Source organism: Linepithema humile, chromosome 7 (assembly GCF_040581485.1).
Source record: "Linepithema humile isolate Giens D197 chromosome 7, Lhum_UNIL_v1.0, whole genome shotgun sequence".
Taxonomy (NCBI): Eukaryota; Metazoa; Arthropoda; class Insecta; order Hymenoptera; family Formicidae; genus Linepithema; species Linepithema humile.
In genome coordinates this window covers 13,401,031-13,421,544 of record NC_090134.1, presented here as the reverse complement: position 1 = coordinate 13,421,544, position 20,514 = coordinate 13,401,031, and the positions used below count along the sequence as shown (strand labels likewise).

At 43.5% G+C, this 20,514-nt stretch overlaps 1 protein-coding gene across 1 annotated transcript; it reads left to right on the top strand.

The window, feature by feature from the left end:
- Positions 1 to 11,643: 11,643 nt before the first annotated feature.
- LOC137001205 (uncharacterized protein PF3D7_1120000-like) lies at positions 11,644 to 12,956 on the top strand. The gene is made up of 2 exons (XM_067359586.1): positions 11,644 to 12,616; positions 12,829 to 12,956. The coding sequence occupies exons 1-2, from the start codon at positions 11,644 to 11,646 to the stop codon at positions 12,954 to 12,956; spliced, it is 1,101 nt and encodes a 366-aa protein (XP_067215687.1).
- Positions 12,957 to 20,514: the final 7,558 nt, after the last annotated feature.

Below are 20,514 nucleotides of genomic sequence, written 5' to 3'. Positions count from 1 at the left end.
ACGTTTTCTATTTGTTCGTGGAATTGCTCTTGCATTTTGGTCAACTGTTGTCTTATTTCACGCACAAAGTCCATCATTGTATCTGTTAGTTCTGAGTTTTGTGTCGCGTCTTCAGTTTTTGCCCCTGCGTTTTGCGTCATTTCCTTTCTTAGTAACTCAATATCCCGGTCGATTTCTGACTCGGTAGTCTTCGGTAATTCTTGATCATTATTCATTTTTACTTCAGTGCGGAACTCGTCTGGGTCGAAAACGCAACTATCATAAGATGTGAGTGCGAACTCACTGTATTCCGATACGTGACTCGGAGTTCTACTTGGCAGATGCCTACTTTGTCGCGGTTTTTTGTTCTCGCGAGTAGCTTTCAAAGCACTGTCGAGCCCTAGCAATGTACGATCGCGCTCAACGGTTGGTTTTTTCGAAATGGTATCTGTGTTCGCGTCCCCGGTACTTTGCTTCTTATTTCCAGTTTTCTTTCCTGTCGTCTTACTACGTTGTTCGCTTACGCTCAACGCTCGTTGATCTTGGTTGCGGATCAACCGAGATTGGTTTGGTTGGGATTCTACGATTATGCGCTTTTCCTCTCCGTTCGCGGAGCTATCTAACGCCTCACTATGATTTCGGTCGTCGTTCAACCAAAATTGGAAGCCTAATTTCTCTTGTTTCCCGGACATTCGCTTTTCCTAATATTATTTCTTATTATTGACTTACATTAGGCCGCTCGCTCGCATGATGCACGCTGCTGGTTAGCTGATCCGTTGTTGAGGTAGGTCGCGATCCTTGCCTGTCGTCGTCCTCTCGGGTTACGCTGGCTCAGCTTGGTCGTTGCTCCGCCAGGCACCTTTCCGCTGCTTCGTTGCCCGGACTGTCGTCGCCTTGTGAATCCAGGCGATTTTCCACACTGCCTTCTCACCTCACTTTTGTAGCTCCAGGTGATAGATTCTCTCAGTGGTCCCTCTGTTACCACTGCCGATTCCCGATCATTAGGTGTCCAGAATGAACTTCGGTAATTGCGGATCCCACCGCTGCCACCAAATTTATGTTGCGAGTCTTTCCGATCGCAACCGTAAGTTCGAGATCCGCTTGGGGAACGGGACGTACTGCTTAGAGGTGTGGAATAATTGGACGCAAACCTTGACTCAAACAATTTATTTAATCACACAAACTGCCAGGACGGTGTTAGATTTTCGTGAGCCGTGTACGGACACGGGGAAACGAGTTGGTGTATTCGCGTACCGTAAACTGAATCCGTCGCGGCTTGCGCGCGACTGTATTTATACGAATCGGCAATCAAGAGTTTTGTAATATTATTGATATGTTATTGTTGATATTTCTCGGATTGCTGATTCGTGTCACCTTGAATCCGAGGTTGTTTCTCTGCAGCCTCATCGTTATTTTTTATTTGCTAAATAATTCTTTTTTAGTATTTTATTTTGGTATTTAACTTAATTAACCTTATAGCGACACGTTGTGTGTTACGACACACAACAATATGTTTTTATTTGATTATCGTACAACAGAGCATTGTACGACAGGACGAATTCCGGCTTGGATGGTATACAAACGAGAGCTAAGAACTAGATTTGATTTATTCAAACCCGACGTAAACAGATAATATAGAGAGATAGTTTTCCACCAAGAGACACAAGCGACACAAAATCACACAGTGTTCGACATAATGTTTTCCTACAACGACACAGCTTGACACAAATATACACAGCTAAAGAAGTGAGTCGAGGTGATTTGTGTTCAATTCATGACTGCCAATTATTTGATAAACTTAGGGAAATATTATTTTATGTACTATTATATTTTATGTACTATATTATTTTATGAAAATTGTGAAGTTTAAAATTTATTTTTGTAAATTATACTTACTATGCAATTAAAGCAGATGTACATATACATATGAGTAAAATTTCAAGAAAAAATTTACTATAAACTCCAACTATGGCTGTACTAAGAATTATAATGTTCCAACAAGCGGCTTTACACAACTGTTTTGTGCCTGACACTGTGTCTATTTGTGTCTCATTGGTGGAAAATTACTAAAATAAACACATTGCTCAAATAGCTGCTCGCAAAGGACATCATAACGTTACATTTCAAATTGGCGAGGAAGTAATGCTTGATGATTTTAGCGTACGAAATAAACAACGCCGACAAGGAAAAATAATAAAACAATTATCGCCTTTTGAGATCGAAATTTCTTCTAATTGTACTTGGAAGCGACATGTAGATCAAATAATCAAATTTAGCGGAAACGATAAAATAAAAAATGTAAGCGATAAAGAAAACATTGTAACCGAAAAACAACCGAGTTTGCGTCGCTCTGCGAGACTAAATGTGAAAATAAACAAGTCGTAAAAGGTAGGAAATTGTGATGTATTGATAAGTAAGTCAGCTGAGTTATCGATGCTACGGTATTCTAAATATCGCGATAATTCGGCAATCGTTGTAAGAGTCAGTCATCACTGAGCCGTCACAGGGTATTGATTTCATAGTAAACACTCCTATGTTCGTGTATGTGATAGTATAATAAAAGTTATTTAGTACAACGTAAACCAATGTGTATTAGTTAATAGGCTAATACATAACAGTTTCTTTTACACGAATTGATTTGTTTCATTATTCTGCGCATAAAAATATTACGGTAAGATTATCGATAACAAATAATTATAAGAGATTTTAGATTTTATATCAAAATATGTCATCTCTCTCTCTCCCCCCCCTCTCTCTCTCTCTTTCTTTTTTTCTCTCTCTCTCTCTCTCTCTCTCTCTCTCTCTCTCTTTCACTCTCACTCTCTTTTTTTCCCTTTCCTTCCCTCTCCTTCTCTATCCTCTCTCTCCTTCCTTCTTCCCTCCCTTCCTTTCCTTCCCACCCTCTTCTCCCCTGTCTTTCCTCCTCTATCTCTTTCACCCACCCTTCCTCCTCTCCTTCTTCCCCCAATATCTTTTCCACTTGCTCCTGCCAACTCCCTCCTCCTTCCGTCCATTCTCTACATATCTCCCACGTATGTTCCCATGTCTCCTCCTCCAATCCGCATAGCCTGCATCTCTTACTCTCCTCCGTCTCCCAATACCTTCCCTCCCTCATTTCACTTCCTAACCTAAACCTCGCCACTCTCCTCCATCTACTCTCCCCCCAACCCTTTTTCAAGTATCCAGGAATTCCCTCTCCCTTCACTCTCCCATACCATTTGTTGTACCTTGACCCCCCTATTTTCTCCCCTTTTTCCTTTTTCTGTATCTTCCTGTCCTTTTTTTTATCTCTCTATATCCTAGTTCCCCTTTTTCTCTCTTCTCTTCTATCCCTTCCCAATCCAATCCTCTCCCTTCAAAGAACTTCTTTCTCTCTCCTTCCCACTCCGAATTTGCCTTCCCTTTCCTTATTCTTTCCAACATTTCCCATCTGCACTTTTTCGCCAAATCACTCTCCTTCCCTTCCTCCAATTTTCTCTCAAATTTCCACGCCCCTTTCCCTGCCCTTTCCCTCAGCTTTTCCCTCTTCAGCTCCTCCCTTACCATGTATCCCGGTGTCCTTCCGTCCACTCCCAACACCCACTTCAAATACCTCTCCTCCAGCTTCTCCATCATCTCCCTTTCCTTCCACCCCCATATCTCCGCTCCGTACCCCATCACCGTCCATACTAACCTGTCGAAGAGCCAAAGCCTTCTTCTCCAGTCTCTCCCAAACCTTCTCTTCCTTATTCCCCATACCTGTCCCATTATGGCGGCTGCTCTTTTAACCCTCTCTCTTACGTGTGCCTCTTGCTTCCCGTTCCTTTTTATCGTATACCCTAGATATTTATATTCCTTAACCTCCTCTATCACCTTCCCTCTCCACCTCCATACCTTCTTCCCCATCCTCCCCCCATCCTAAACCTCAATATCTTCGTCTTTTTCACGTTTAACTCCAATCTCTTTCTCCCCAAATATCCCTCCAGCCTCTCCAACATACTCCCCATCTCTTCTTCCTTTTCCGCCAACATAACTATGTCGTCTGCATAAGCCAGCGTGTACACTTTCCCTTCTTCCAACCTAACCCCTCCCCATTTCACCTTCCTCATTTCCTCCTCCAAATCCGCCGTCACCACGTTGAACAGCAGCGGACTCAGTGGGCACCCCTGTCTTACCCCCCTTGCCGTCCAAAAAGCCTTCCCCGTTTCTCCTCCTACCCTTACCCTGCTCCTTGTTTCCCTCAATATCTCCTCCACCCTCACTACCAGTCCTTTCCTTATCCCCCACTCCCTCATAGCCTCCACCAGAATCCCCCTCTCTACCGAGTCAAAAGCCGCCTTCAAGTCTATAAATACCGCCACCATCTTTCCCTTTTTCCCTCCTAGTTGTTTATTCACTAAATAATTTAATACATAAATATTATCAATCGTTTCCATTCCCCTCCTAAAACCCGTCTGGTTATGAGGCATCAATCCTTTTTTCTCTATCTCCTCTCTTAGTCTCTCCGCCAGTACTGTTGCATAAATCTTATACAGCGTGGGCATCAGCGTGATCCCCCTATACTCCTCCACTTTTTCCTCCTCCCCTTTTTTGACTATCGGCACTACCACCCCTTCCTTCCAATTCTCCGGCCAACCCTCTCCTTTCCACACCCTGTTGCAGAATCCCCATATCTACTCTTCCAAATCCTCCCCCCCATACTTCCAGACTTCCGCTGGTACCTCGTCTATCCCCACCGCCTTTCCGTCTCTTAGCGCTCTCACCGCTTCCTTAACCTTTTCCTTGTCTAACTCGTCCTCCTCCTCCTCTCCCTCCCCTTGCCCCCTCCTCTCTCCCTCTCTGACCACCCTCCTTTCAAGCCCCCCTAGTGTTCCCATGAAATGCTCCTTCCATTTCCCCATCTCTATCCTCTCATTCACTCTCCTCTTCCTCCTCCTCTCTCTATTTACAATCTCCCATACTTCCTTTTCTCTTCTCGCTTCTTCCGTTTGTTTTTCCCATTTTCGGTTCTCCTCCTCTTTTTTTCTCTTACACATTCTCCCATATTCCCTCTTCTCTCTTTTGTACTTCTCTCTATCCCCCCCTCTCCTCCTCCACTCCCTTAATTCTTTCCTTACCCTTTTCTTTTCCTGGACACATTCCTTATCCCACCACCCTCTTCTCCTCTTTTCCGCTCTCCCCAGCTCTTCCTCCGTTTCCTTCAACGCTTTTTTTATCTTGCTCTCCAGATTATCCCATTCCTTTCCTATCTCTTTCCCTCCTATTTGTATCCGTCCCATTTTTTCCTTAAACCTCTTCCTCCCTTCTCTGTCCCAAATCCCCCTTCTATCCCCGCCCCTTTCCCTCCTCATCGCTTTCCTCTCCACTCCTCCTCTCAACCATAACTCCACCGGGTGGTGATCCGAGTCCACCCTGTCTTCTATTCTCATCTCCTCTATCCTGTCTCTTATCTCCCCCTCCCCTATTACATAATCTATTACTGTGTTTCCCCTACCCCCTGTGAACGTGTACTCTTCCTCTTCGTCTCCTCTTACGCTTCCGTTAAAAATTTCCCACCCTTTTCCTTCTATATACTTCGCCAACTTCCTCCCTTCCCCATTTATCTTCATGTCCTTTGATCGCCTTTTTCCCATCTCTTCCTCTTCCTCTTTTTTTTCCCCCTTACCCCTCCCCTTTTCGTTCCTGTTCTAGCATTAAAATCCCCCCTATTATCTCTCTTACTCCCCCCTCTCTCTCCCCAATCCATTCCTCTATTCCCTGCAAGGTCCTCTCCACTCCTCCTTCCCTCACGTATACCCCTATTATTTTCCATTTTTCCCGCCCCGTATTTACTCTTCCTACTATCATCCTTTCCCTCTCCACCTCTATCCTGAACCCCTTTTCCCACATCTCCTTTTTTATCCCCATCACCATTCCCCCAATTCCTCTCCCTTTCCTGCATTTCCTCTTTGCCAGCTGCACCCCCCATTCATATCTCTGTGGTAGCCTTTTCCTTATCTTTTTCCACCCCTTCTCATCCATCCACGTCTCTACAAGTACCATTACGTCCCACTCCTTTAGGCTCTTCCAAAAATCTCTATCTTTCTTTCCTAACCCCGCTACATTCCAGAATGCCAACTTCCACCTGTTCCCCCTCTCTCTTCCTCTCCTTCTCTCTTTTTCCGCCTTTTCTTCCCTCTCCCTTTCTTACCTCCTTTCCTTCTTCTTCCCTCCTCCTTCCCCTTCTCCCTGTCCCCCCCTGTCTTACGTTTCCCTTTCCGTCCCTTAGCACTTCCTCCGTCTCATCCTACCTCCACCATTGATCGTCAATCCTAATCTTACCGTACCCAATCCACACTCTTTTCCCCTCTCTTTCCTCTTTCCGTGCTATCTCCTCCAACCTCCATCTCATTCTTCTCTCCCTCCAAGTCCAATCCTCCATGATCTTTTCCTTCCTGCCCTTCAACATACTCTTCCTCTTCCACACATCCCTTCTCTGTTCCTCGCTCCCCAGTTTAACCAGTAGCATCTCCCTTCCTTTGCCATCCTCCCCTCCTAAACCCTTAATCTCTATGATCTCCACCTTTGCCCCGACTGTTTTAAACATCTCCTCCACCGCCTCTTTCCTCTTCCCTTCCTTTACCTCTATCCCTCTAATCAGTATGTTCCTCCTCCTATCCTCCCTCTCCTTCATCTCCATCTTCCTCTCTACTCTCTTTAACCTTTCCTTCGTTTCCTCATCTCTCTCTCTCCATTCCTTCCCTCTCTTTTCCGCCTTCTTCCCCTTCATTTCCTCTACTTTTTCTTCTAGTCCCTTAATGCTTTTCTTCGTGTCCTTCCTCTCCTCCATCCACCTCCTCTCTCTCTCTGAATTCTCTCCTCATTTCCTCCATCTCCTCTCTTACCATCCTCCCGTAATCTTTGATCCCCTTCTTTACCTCCTCCTTCATTACCCTTAAATTCTCCGTCCATCCTTTTACCCCTCTCATTTCCTCCATTACCTCCTCCATTTCCTTTTTCCACATCCTAATCATCTCTTCCATGCCCTCCGTCCTTCCCCCTCCTTCCCCCTCTGTTTTCCCCGGCGATCTCTGCGTCTTTCTGCTTTTCCTAAAGCCCTCATTCTCTTCCTCCCTCCTCTTCTCCTCTGATTCCTCTCTTTTCCTCTTGAACATCTCTTCTACGTTTCCTAGGCTCATGCATCTTTCTCTTGCCTTCCTCCCATCTATCCCGCCAGATCGCGCCCTCCCATCCATCTCGGCCCACTCGCGTCGCCTTTCCTCTCTCTGCTTACCTAGTCTATGCCTGACTATACCTGTCACCCTCCTTGTTCTGATCCCTTTTTCCCTTCTATCCCGCCCTTCCCTATTCCCACCACACTCACACGCTCTTTCTCACACCTCCACTCTCTCCTCCACACACTCCTACCTTTCTTCTCTCTTCCACACACTCTCTCCTTCTGCCACTCACTCTCTTATTTTCCACGTGTCACTCTCTACTGCGCCGGAAACGGAAGCCCACTTTTTAGATATGCAAAATCTGGATGTATTTTTATAAATTCTAATAGAATTTTTTTTTGCTTGTCTGTTACGTTCATAATTTTTATTTATATATGTTACACAGCACCAGAATAACAATCACCCATATGTTGTACAACTCACCGGTCTAAATAAAAGAATTTGAGTAATACAGTCTCAAACAAAACTATATTCCTCACATTTTCATCTAGTGATGTCGCATTTTCACTTGAAAGTTACAAAACCGGGCGAATATTGTCACGTGAGATGAAAGTATGAGAAGTGAACCATCTCACCTAAGTTCCAGAGAAGTGAACCATCTCACCAAAGACAATCGATGCCCAGTTTGGCGATGTTAAGTGAAAAAAATCAAATATCGATTACTCGAAAGAAAAATTAATTGGTAAAATCTCGATTAATTGGAAAAAAAACTATCGGTTATTTCAATTAATCGAGAAAAATTGCCCATCTCTACATGATACGGAATAAGGAATCCAATAACGCATTTGCGAAAAATTAAATTTAAGAAAACAAATGTAAGATATGTCTTCGGTCGACCGACAGGCGGCGCCAGCCAGGAAAACATCGATACATCAAATCGATGCACTATGGCTCGAGATCAATACAACGGATCGATCTATGCGCGCGCTACCGGATCCAGCGAACATTCGAGAACGTTCCGGAATCTTCAGGATCTGCTGGATTATCCGGAGTCAAAACCGAGGAGACACTCTGTTCGGAATCGGCATTAAAAACAGTCGAGTTAGAGTCGTCGGATTAAGTCGTTGCATTAAATCTAGTCTAGCGAGCGATCGTGCAGTATTAAGTGTAGTCGGTACTTTGAAATAAAACTCATTTATCATGCTGTTAGATAAGCGCTTTATTCGTACTCCTCAATTGCATTAATAATTACAGTCGGTAGCCAATCGGAGCACGTGGTTTGAACAACTATGCTTAACAAACATTTTGAATTAGCGTACGCGGTGCTCCAACCGTTACAAAATATTTTGAAGAGACTAGACGGATTTTTGTCCAGCCGTTTCGTGCCGCTCGTTGACGATTAAAACTAGTCGAAGAACTTTCAATTTATCAGAAGTGGGATAACGGGTTTTTTAAGTCCGCGTCGGGTTGGAAACACAGAAAACTTAGTCGTGTCGAGTGAGTGTCGAAGAAGAAGAAAAATGCCAAAGACAAGGTCGAAGATGGAGCAGGCCGATTTGGAGAAGGCCACGTTAGAGCAGCTCCAAAATTACGTGAAGCACAATTAGCTTCCGCTGTCGGAGGACCGCGATGTTTTTATCCAAGCGATTTTGGCTCATCTGGAGAAATCCAGGAGCACGGATACACCGGCAGAGCCGCACAATGCGTCCGGAGAAGGGCCAGGACCGTCGGCCTCATCGCGGCCAACGACTGCAGAGCCGCTGACTGCAGGGGTATTCCGACATATTTTCACAGAAATGACGTCGATGCTGCAGCAGCAGCAACAGCAGTTTATGTTGCAAATAGTGCAACAATTACAGGCAGCGAAGCCCACTTTGCCGGCAAGCCGAGCCGAAGAGCCAGCAGCTCCAAACAATAACAAAAATTTAAACAGGACGAACTCTGCGGGGTTGTCCTTGAACTCAGCGCAAGCTCAGCCGATGCAATTGATGAGCTTCGGGAGCGGGCTGTCAGCAGGAAATGCAGTGTCGTGGCTAGCTTCGCAGATTCCCGAATTCGGAGCATCAGAAGAAGATTGTGTGTCGATGTGGGTGCGCCGAGTGGACAGAGTGGCACAAGTTCACGGTGCAATGGACGGGGTGACCTTGCTGGCCGCGTCGAGCAAGTTGGTTAAGTTCACGCGCCAATGGTTCGACATTCAGTCGGGATTGGAAATTGAGTCGTGGTAAGGCCTCCGCCTTAAATTATTAAAAATTTTTTAGCGCAAAGTGCCGTTTTACAAAGCGGCACAACGGCTCGAAACGCGAAAATAGAACGTGCAGAAAGAGACTTTCGACCAATATTCAATAGCTAAACTCGCACTCATAAATAAAATAAACTTGCCGGTAAAAGACGCGATCCATTTGCTAATTGGTGGAATCGCGCAAAGCTCAATGAGAGCCACCGCGCTCTCAGTAGCAGACGACTCTTTAGACAATTTTCTGGCGAAAATGAGAATTATAACCGAGGGCAGTGTCGATAGTGAAAAGAAATCTGTGCGGTGAAAAACAAAGACGGTGTGTGCCGGAATTGTGGGAGAAAGGGCCACTCACACAAGGAATGTAGAGGCGACATCATATGCTTCTACTGCAAGGTGAAGGGCCACCGCCAGTTCGATTGTCCCGCGCTGAAAGGTCGAGCCGGCGGGAAGCCGACGTTGCCAAACCAGCCGTCAGCGGCGCAGCAGTTACAGAGGCCGCCTCAACCGAAGTCGATACTGATTCCGTCGTCGCTGCGGTCATGGACGTAGAGGGCGCCAGGCTGGAACTCAGCAAGCCGTTTGCGAACATATCAAGTATCTGTAATAAAAAAATGCAAATTACGAACTTTTATAGATACCGGTAACCCGGTTTCGTTTATTCGGGAAGAAGTTTACAAAGATCTCGTCGAGCCGATACCGCATAAATTAATACCGACAGATAAACGGTTATACAATTTAAGCGGCATATCTTTATCAATAATCGGAGTCGTGCCGGTTGAGTTAACAATAAAACAGTTAAACAACTGAAACGGTACGTTTGTATGCGCGGAATAACTCGCCGGAATCAGGAGTTCGGTCAGTTGGGGGCACGTAAAAGAATGCTCGGTATTGTAATAATAAAATAAGATAACGTTTATTGTGTAAATGCTAAGATCAATTATATACAGCCGTGTAGATACGGAACGTTTAGTATGTTATTCGAACGCGTATTATAAATTAAAGCGGTGATGCAAACGGTGCGTAACGGCGGTCGTACAGTGACGTGAAAGCGTCAGCGCAAGCGCGGGTGCCGCAGTTGTCTCTAGATGACTGCAAGCGCGTGGATCGATACGTGCGAGCGGTGTCGATTATCGATCAACTGATCGATAGCTCGGGCGCGTGCGCGGTGACTTGATTGCTCGGATGAGCAAAACGAATTGCATATTCCCGAGCGGCAGCATTTGCATTTTGTCCGAATTCACCGTACACTAATAACATATCACAGTACTCTTCGTTTGAAAACTCCATTTTTTACGAAAATCTTGCTCTCGTAGAGCCTTTTGAGAAGGTTAACAATTTATCGATGTAAAAACATTGAAGTATGATAAATACTTCAATTTTTTTACTTCAATATTGTGATTGGTTAAAATAAAAAAAAAAACGTCAAGAAAACGATATGTCTATTTCGAATTTCATACGTGGCTAAATGACAAAATTGTTCTTCAAGCATTTGAAGATAATCCTCAAAAAAAATATACGAATTGTAGCACGTAAACTTAATTTATCTGCAAGTAGCGTTAATAGAATTTTGAAAGACAATAAAATGCACGCTTATCATTATACTCGTGTGCAAGACCTTCTACCCGGAGACTACGTTGCTAGAATCGAATTTTGTATGTGGCTACTTGAACAAGAAAAAAATAATAACAATTTTGTAAATAAAATACTATTCACGGATGAATTAAATTTTTCAAGAGAAGGAATGTTTAACATTTACAATTGCCATTTTTGGGGAGAAAAAAATCCTAACATCATTAGCAGAAGAGGTTTCAAAACCAAATTCAGACGCAATTTATGAGCTGGTATTATCAAAGACTCTCTGGTAACTATTTATTTGTTTATTTTTTTATTCTTTCATTTATTTATCTATTTATTTATTCATATTAATACACGATCTAAATAGGGACTTCCGTTTCCGGTGCAATAGAGTTAGACACGTGTAGTAGAGCAAAGTTTTTGGGGTGACGTGAGAAGCGAGAGGAGAGCAGAAGGAGGGGTGAGAGTGAGTGAAGGAGAGAGTGGAGGTGAGAGAGAGAGTGTGTGAGTGAGGGGAGTACGGGGTGGAGAAGGGAGAAAGGGAAAGGGCAAGGAAAAGGAGACGGGTTGACAGGCATAAGACAGGCATAGAATATAGGACATAGAGACGGGCACAAACGGGATAGAAAAAGAGAGCAAAAAGTATATAGAGAATAGAAAGTAATAGGAGTAGGGGACTGATAGCGACACAGCGGGATGGAAAAGAAATGGGAAATGGCTGAAGGAATAAGAGAAGCGAGAAAGGGGAGAGTGAGATGTGGGAGTCATGGATGTATAGAAGAGATGTGGAAGAGGAAGAGGGAGGAGGCATGGGAAAAAGGGGAAGAGGAGGAGAAAGAAATTTTTATTAAAAGTAAAAAAACAATTAGATCACCGGGAAAAAAAGAGAAAAAGAAAGAAGGAGAACAGAGGGAGATAGAGAAGGGAGAGAAGGAGAAAAGGAAATGGAAGGGGGAAATGGAGAGGGTGATAAAGGAGGTGATGAGAATAGGGCTGGAGGATTGGAAGGAGGAAATGAGACAGATGAAAGAGGAAATGAAGGAGGGTATAAAAGATATAAGAAGGGAGATGAAGGAGTTTAGAGAGAGGGAGGAGGAATGGAAGGAGGAGAGAGAAGAGATGAAAAAGCAAATAAAGGGATTGGAGAGGAGAATAGAGGAGATGGAGGGAGAAGGAGAAAAGAAGAGAGAGGGGAAAAGGAAAGAAGGGAAGGGAGAAAAAGAAGAAATGAAACTAAGATTGAAAGAGATAGAAAAGAAAATGGAAAGAAAAGAGAGGAAGGAGAGGAGAAAGAATTTAGTAATAAAAGGGATAGCGGTGAAAGAAGAGAAAAGGAAGGAAGCGGTAGAGGGGCTAATGAAGGATATAGGAGCAGAGGTAAAAATAGAGGAGACATGGAAGATAGCGGAGGACAGGGATAAAGGAAGAGAGATAGTGGGGATAAGGATAGAGAATGAGGAGAAAAGAAGGGAGATATGGGAGAAGAAGAAGACATTAAAGGGTAGAAAAGAAAGGATAGTAGAGGACTGGACATGGAAGGAAAGGAGAATGAGATGGAAATTAGAGGAGAGGGCCCGAGAGGAGGAAAGAAAGGGGAAAAATGTATGGGTAGGGTATGGGAGAATAAGAATAGATGGACAGTGGTGGAAATGGGATGAGGAGGAGGAGGTGTTAAGAGATGGAAAAGGTAACATAAAAGTAGGAAAACAGGGGGAAGGGAGGAAAGAGAAAGAGGGGAGCACAGGATAGAGGAAAGAAGGGAAAGGGGTAAAAAGGAAAAACGGGAGGAAGCGGAGGAGAAGGAGTGGAGAATAGGATTCTGGAATGTGGCAGGAGTGAGAAATAAAGATAGAGAATTCTGGGTAGGATTAAAGAATTGGGATGTAATAATACTAATAGAAACATGGATGGACACGAAAGGGTGGAGGATGGTGAAAGAAAAGTTACCAAGAGGCTACGAATGGGGAGTACAAGTAGCCGAAAAGAAGGGCGATGGGGGGAATGATAATGGGAATAAAAAAGGATGATGGAAAAAGAAAAAAAAATAGAAACGGAAAGAGAAAGGTTGATAATAGGAAGAATAAGAAAGGGGATACAGAATTGGAGGGTAGTGGGGGTATACGTTAATGGAAATATGGAGGAGATGCTACAGAGCATGGAACAGTAGGTGGGGGAGGAGATGGAGATAAACACAATAATTGGGGGGATTTTAATGCAAGAACGGGGGTAGAGGGAGGAGGTATAGAAATAGGAAAAGAGGGGGAGGATGGAATAGGGAGAGGGGAAGGAAGGAGAAAAAAATCAAAGGATGGGAAAATTAATAGAGATGGAAGAGTAATGGTGGAGTTCCTGGAGGAAAGAGGGTGGGGAATACTGAATGGATGCACAGAGGAAGAGGAGGAAGGGGAGTTCACGTTTACAGGGGGAAAAGGGAACACGGTGATAGACTATGTAATAGCAGATGAGGACACAAGGGAAAAAATAAAAAGTTCAAGAATAGGGGACAGAATAGACTCAAACCATCAACCATTGGAGGTATGGGTGAAGGGGGAGAGACAGGAAAAAAAGGGAGGAAGAGCGGGAGCAGAGGAGAAGGAAGAATATGGAGAGGAGTGTGGAATGAAGAGGGGTGCAAAGAATTTAAACAAAGGATGGAGGGGATAAAATTGGGGGAGAAAGAAATAGGAGTAGAATGGGAAGGGATGGAGAGGGAGATAAAAGAGGCGATAAGGGAAGTAGAGAGGGAATTGGGGAAAGAGGAGGGGAAGAAGGGAGGATGGTGGGACAGAGATTGTGAAGAGAAGAAGAAGGAGGTAAGAAGGGAACTAAGAGGATGGAGAAGTAAAGGGGGAGAAGGAAGGGAGTACAAAGAAAAAAGAAAAGAATATAAGGAATTATGTGAAAGGAAGAGGAAGGAAGAAAATGAAAAGTGGGAAAAAAGAGCAAGAGAGGTAAAAAGGGAAAGTAAAGTGTGGGAAATAATAAATAGAGAGAGAAAAAGAAGGGTAAGGATAAATGATGGGATAGGGATGGAGGAATGGAAAAAATACTTTATGAGGTTATTAGGGGGGGCAGAAAGGAAAGTAGTAAAAGGAAATAAAAGAAGGAAAAAAGAGGAGAGGGATGAGGAAGAAGAGATTAGCAGGAAGGAAATAAAGGAAGCGATAAAAAGGCTAAGAAATGGGAAGGCGATGGGGGCAGATGGGATACCAGGAGAAGCTTAGAAATATGGTGGGGAGGAAGTGGAGGAGTGGGTTTGGAAATGGTGTAACAGGGTGTGGAAAGGGGAAGGATGGCCGGAGAACTGGAAGGAGGGAGTAGTGGTGCCAATAGTGAAGAAGGGGGATGGAGAGAGAGTGGAAGAATACAGAGGGGTGACACTAATGTCATCATGTTATAAAATATACGCAATAACGTTGGCAGAAAGGTTGAAAAGGGAAGTGGAGGAAAAGGAGATAGTGCCGGAGAATCAAACAGGTTTCAGGAAAGGGATGGGGACATTAGATAATATTTATATAATGAATTACTTGATAAACAGGCAGTTAGGGAAAAAGAAAGGGAAAATGACGGCATTATTTATAGATCTCAAGGCAGCGTTTGATTCGGTAGATACGGGAGTATTGGTGGGGGCAATGACAGAGAGAGGGGTAAGGGAGGGACTGGTGGAGAGGGTAGAGGAGGTATTAAAAAAAACGAAAAGCAAAGTAAGGGTAGGAGAGGAGGTGGGGAAGAATTTTTGGACGGCGAGAGAAGTGAGACAGGGATGCCCATTAAGCCCATTATTGTTTAATATAATGTTAGCGGATATAGAGGAGGAAATGGGAAAGGTGAAACGGGGGGGAGTTAAACTAAGAGGGAATAGGATATACTCATTAGCGTATGTGGACGACATGGTGTTGGTGGCGGAGGAGGAGGAGGAGATGAGGGGCATGATGGAGAGACTAGAGAAATACCTAGAGGAAAAAATTAGAATTAAACACCGAAAAAACGAAGATAATGAGATTTAGGAAGGGAGGAGGAAGATGGAAAAAAAAGATATGGAAATGGAAAGGGAAGGCAATTGAGGAGGTGAAAGAATTTAGTTACTTGGGGTACAAAATACAAAGGAACGGAAGACAGTAGGCGCAGATCAGGGAGAGGGCGAAGAAAGCGACAGCGGTGATGGGGCAGGTATGGGGGATAGGGAAAAGAAGATTTGGGAGGGACTGGGGGAGAAGGATATGGATGTTTGACAAATTGGTTTGGACGGTAATGGGATATGGGGTAGATATATGGGGATGGAAGGAAAGGGAGGAAATGGAACGGATAGAAGAGAGATATTTGAGATGGGTATTGGGGGTAGAAGCGAAGACACCAGGATATTTAGTAAGAGAAGAGTTGCAAAGGGAGAAGATGAGGGGAAGAGCGGGCAAAAGGGCATAAGGGTTTGAGAAAAGACTAGAAGAGGGGGGAGGGAGTGAAATAGCGAGGGAATGTAGAGAGGAGATGAAGGAAAGATTTAAAGAAAGGAAAGTAAGATCAGATTGGGAGGAGGAGAGAAAAAAATTCTTCGAAGAGAGGGAAATAACAATCGAGGAGGTGGAAAGGAAGAGAGAGGAGGGAAAGGAGTGGTATGGAGAGTTAGAGAGGAAGGACAGGGAGAAACAGAGGAAGGAAAGATGGGAAAGGATAAAAGAATCTAGATTTAGCAGATGGTATAGAGAAGTAAAATAGGAGGGAATACTGGGATACTTAAAAAAGGATGGGGAGAAAGCAGATGGAAAAAGGTAGCAAGATTTAGGTTGGGAAATAAAATAAGAGAGGAAAGGTATTGGGAGGAAGAGGAGAAAAGGAAGTGCAGACTATGTGGAGGAGAAAGGGAAACATGGGAACACGTATGGGAGGTATGTAGAGAGTGGAAGGAGGGAGGAGGAAGTTGGCAAGAAGCGATAGGCTGGGTTCTAGATGAGGAGGGAGAAAGGGAGCGATGGATGAGAGAAAGAGAGAAAGGAGGAGGAGGAAAGAGAAAGAGGTGAGGAGGAGGAAGAGAGAGTGGGTGAATGAGAGAGAGAGAGAGAGAGAGAGAGAGAGAGAGAGAGAGAGAGAGAGAGAGAGAGAGAGAGAGAGAGAGAGAGAGAGAGAGAGAGAGAGAGAGAGAGAGAGAGGAGAGAGAGAGAGAGAGAGAGAGAGAGAGAGAGAGAGAGAGAGAGAGAGAGAGAGAGAGAGAGAGAGAGAGAGAGAGAGAGAGAGAGAGAGAGAGAGAGAGAGAGAGAGAGAGAGAGAGAGAGAGAGAGAGAGAGAATGAAAAAAGGGGCGAAGTAAAAAGTATTAACATATATAAGATGGAAGGAAGCAATGGAAACGGAAGTCCCTTTAGCGAGCGAAGTGTGTGTGTATATAGGATGAGGGGAGGAGGAGGGTAAGCACGTAAGGCTCACGCTCCCGCTCCATAAACGGATAGGTTAAGTTAGGATAAGGATAGAATAAGTAGAGATTAAGTATAGAATAAGGCTATTATATAAGAAAGAAGTGTATGGCGAGAAATGAAAATGTGAGAAAAAATTGTAACCCTAAAGGGATCAATAAACCATTACTACTACTACTACACGATCTAAATAGCTCGTAAATAAATTGTTAAATTCATGTTGTTTATAATTTTTATGTTCATAATGGAGTAGTATGACTTCCAAATATTTTTCAGATTGGACCATTTGTGTTGCCGCCACGTTTGAATGAGAAAACTTATGCGAATATTTTGAATAATGATTTGCCTGAACTATTGGAAGATGTTCCATTGCATGTTCGAAGAGATATGCTTTTTCAACATGATGGTGCTCCCGCGCACTTTTCTGTTAGAGCAAAACAAATTTTAAACAACAAATATCTAACTGCTTGGATAGGTCGTGGTGGACCAATAAACTGGCCCGCAAGATCACCAGATTTGAATCCGCTAGACTTTTTCCTGTGGGGCCACATGAAAGAGCTCGTATATCGCGAACCCATTGATAATGACGCAGAACTGGAGGGGAATATATTGACATCTTTAGGCTACATCACGGCAGACATGATCGAAAGAACGTGTAAAAATGTAATCAAACGTGCACGTCTATGCATTGCAGTGGGTGGTGGACATTTTGAACACTTGCTGTAATTTGTTTATTTTATAATGTACATAGAGCAATTGTAATTCTTTTCAAATTAATCAAAAGACATTAAACCCGATATTTCATAAAAAATACGTATTTGAAATTTTTCTTCTAAAATCTTAGTCAATATTACTTACACAATTATTGAATTATTTATTATTGATTTATTCTCTATTACGTTTTAGTTGCTTAGTTTTTAAACATGGGGAAATATGGGAAACTAATTTCAGTTATTTGAGTAATTAATTAATTAATTGATTGATAAAATTATAGTCAATTTATTTATTAATTATTTATTTTAAATTTGTCATTTGTTAAGTTAATCTAATCAATATCCCGCATATCCTACGTTTAAGGACTATGCAACTAGTACGTAATCAAAGTACACAAGTAATTATTGATAAATAAAGATAAATATCATTATTAATAAGATTAATTAATAATTAATTCATATTACTAATAGCAGAATAATGTAGAATAATGAGAAAAACTCATCGCCACGATACACGAGTCATGAGTGAAACGTGTGCCGAACTCGGTCGTGCCGATCCTGACCGCGCAAGTTTCATGCGCTCCCATACGTCAACTTAAATGCCTCACCATTTAAATTCTATTAATCGGGTCATTTTTTTGTAAAGAGCTTTTCGTCTTAGAATTTCATGAAGAATCTGGCATTAAAAACTTTTCCGCCAGTTCTGATACACTCTGTATAGTAGGTAAAAGCTTAGGCAATAACCGATATGTGATACGAGACATACCTGGGTATATTGTTAAGATGAAACCGCTGAACACAATTTTGTCGAGCAAGCGGATGAAACCCTGGGCCAAATGTGTGCCCGCCGCAGATTCCTGAACAAAAAACTGACAATTAGTGTAAAATAGAGAAAAAATTAGGTTAGAATAAGTTGTGTTAGAATAAGTTGCGTTTAGACTTCAGCGACGGTGTGCCACCTTATGGTGCCGAAGCTCCCTGATCCAATGACCCCTGGGGCAGTACCTTAGGGTTTACCTTTGGGAGGGCGAGATATCAGGGTCCAAGAGCACCCCACGGGCAGGCCGAGCTCGTTAGCCTTGTGTGGGCAGTCGGCCTAAGAGAGGAAAAACTCTGAAAATAAATCCGGTGAAGGACACACTGTTAAAAAACCAATTTATGTATATGGACATGGCACATAATAAAGAACAATGTTTACCGTCACAGGGGATTCGGACCCCCAGTGACCGGCGTAGTGGAGGTCTTGTCCCGGCCTCTGCTGCGTCGTCATCCAGCATCGGGTTGACTGTTGGGTGTACACCGAGCCCAACAGTCAACATGGTGATTGGTTCAGCCTCTCGATTGTTTAAACAAGCGGTGCTCTTGACGCGTGTACCCGGGGAAACACCGTGGACACGTGCGGGACCTGTGTGAAGTGTTCTGCTTTATTTCAGGCAGACTAGGGTACGGAATAGCAGGTTATCAGTGCAGCTCCGACAAGGCATAGGACCTCCTGATGACGGAGAAAATGTTGGTCGGCAAAAGAGCTGTCCATACTACGAGAAGGGAATTGGCCAATACTTTCATGCGAGTATAGATCTATTACAATAGAGGTATGTGCCCAGAGGTAGATCCTAAGATAAGGGATATTTACTTTGATGCGTGCGTGGTCCTTGCGGCGTTCCGCAAAAGGAGCGTCGATCTGCTTGGCGAGGATCTGAAACAAATAGAGTGCGTGAAGAGGGCGGAGTGATTCCTAAGGGATGCGGGCAGACCGTATGAATACGGTTGTCTCGTGTGTAAGTCTTTGCGTAAAGCGGACCACACCCCCATCCGCCTTAGAGAGGGGGGGTAAAGACTCCAATTAGGGGAAAGGATAAGGACAGGAGTGGGAATTCGAACTCTTCGGAGTCAGATTCTAGACCCAGGGTAGTGTCCCACGAGAAGCTGCCCCCTTGCACTGTTCTGATAAAGAAGGAGCCCACTCTCACAAAGGATTAAGGTAAGGAGAGGAGGAACAAGGAAGTCTGCATGGAGGTGGAGATGGTCGTCTCCGATGAGGAGGATGCTACCTCTCAGCCTTCAAGCAGAGCTGGGGACCCGGATTGGGGACTGGAGGAGGGAGAGGAGGCAGGCCCTTCCAGGCCTGTCTCTTGGACTAGTGGGGGAGAACGGCCTGAGGGACCGTTCCGCTTCCCTCTACTCCATAGAGGGCAGGGTCGCCCTAGAAAAGATGGATCGGGCCCATTCAAGCCCCTCTCCACTTCGGATAAATTCAATGTTGGGAGGAAAGAGCGAGCCCAGAGGAAGAAGGGCCTTTTGGAAAAGGATAAAGAGGTGGCGGGGACCTCCATGTTAATGGTGCGTCTCCCCCCTCTTACAGGAAGTCAACGTGGGGCGGTGGAACACCGTCTCAAGCAGATAGAGAGAGGATTTTCCAGGGAGATAGTTGTCCACGCGGACAAATGTCTGGACGAGATAAAGGATGCCCGCGTAAAGTCCTCCAACCTGAAGGGATCCCTGAGTGGTAGCATTAAGGTGAATGTTTACCTACTGAGGGAAATGTTTAGGTCCCTCGCGAACAGGGCAGGTAAGGTAGGAGATCCGGGCTACTGGCGTTCTCGTGTAAATGTTTTGGAGGAGGACAACACGGCCTATAAGGCCCAGAATAAGTCCTTCTTGAGGAAGTTGGTCAAGGCGGAGAACGCGATCCGTTTCCTTAAGGCCAACCCTCAGAGCGCGGAGGGGCCCCTTATCAGTGACTCTAACAAGGGATACCCGCATAACCTGAGTCACCGATTTGGCTGAAATTTTACAGGTACGTAGTACTAGTATAGTAGTAAGTAATGCTATACGGAGACGATGCACTATTCAGCCGTTTATGAGAAATCGCTGTTTGAAGTTTATCATGTTGTATAAGTACTATGCAATAAAACATATTTCAAACAGCAGCGTGGCGCAGCGGAGTAAGGCGAATATTAGAGATCTAAAGGTGCGGGTTCAATTCCATATATATATATATATTTTTTTTTTAATTTTTCTAATAGAAAAAATGTTCTTAAAATGCATAAAATATAACAAATATATATTATATAGTGTTTAATAAACCAAAAATCTGTAAATTTAAACTTTGTGTAATTTTTATAGTTTTTTTAAGTTTTAATAGTTTATATATATTTATTGTTAGGTAGGTGGCAAGATATTTGTATTATTAAGGTAAAATAAATGGTGATTATGCATATATTTTTTAATAATTATTCATTTATTTATTAAAATATAAAAATATTAAATATTAAATATAAAAAAGTAAGTACAATAAAAGAAGTACGTATAACAAAATTTCTAGCATTAAAAATGTTTTTTATGTCTTTATATATATATATATATATATATATATATATATATATATATATATATATATATGTATAAGGGCAGTTTCAGCGACATTTTCAAGTATAACTGGGCAGTTTTGACGACATTTGGCAGTTT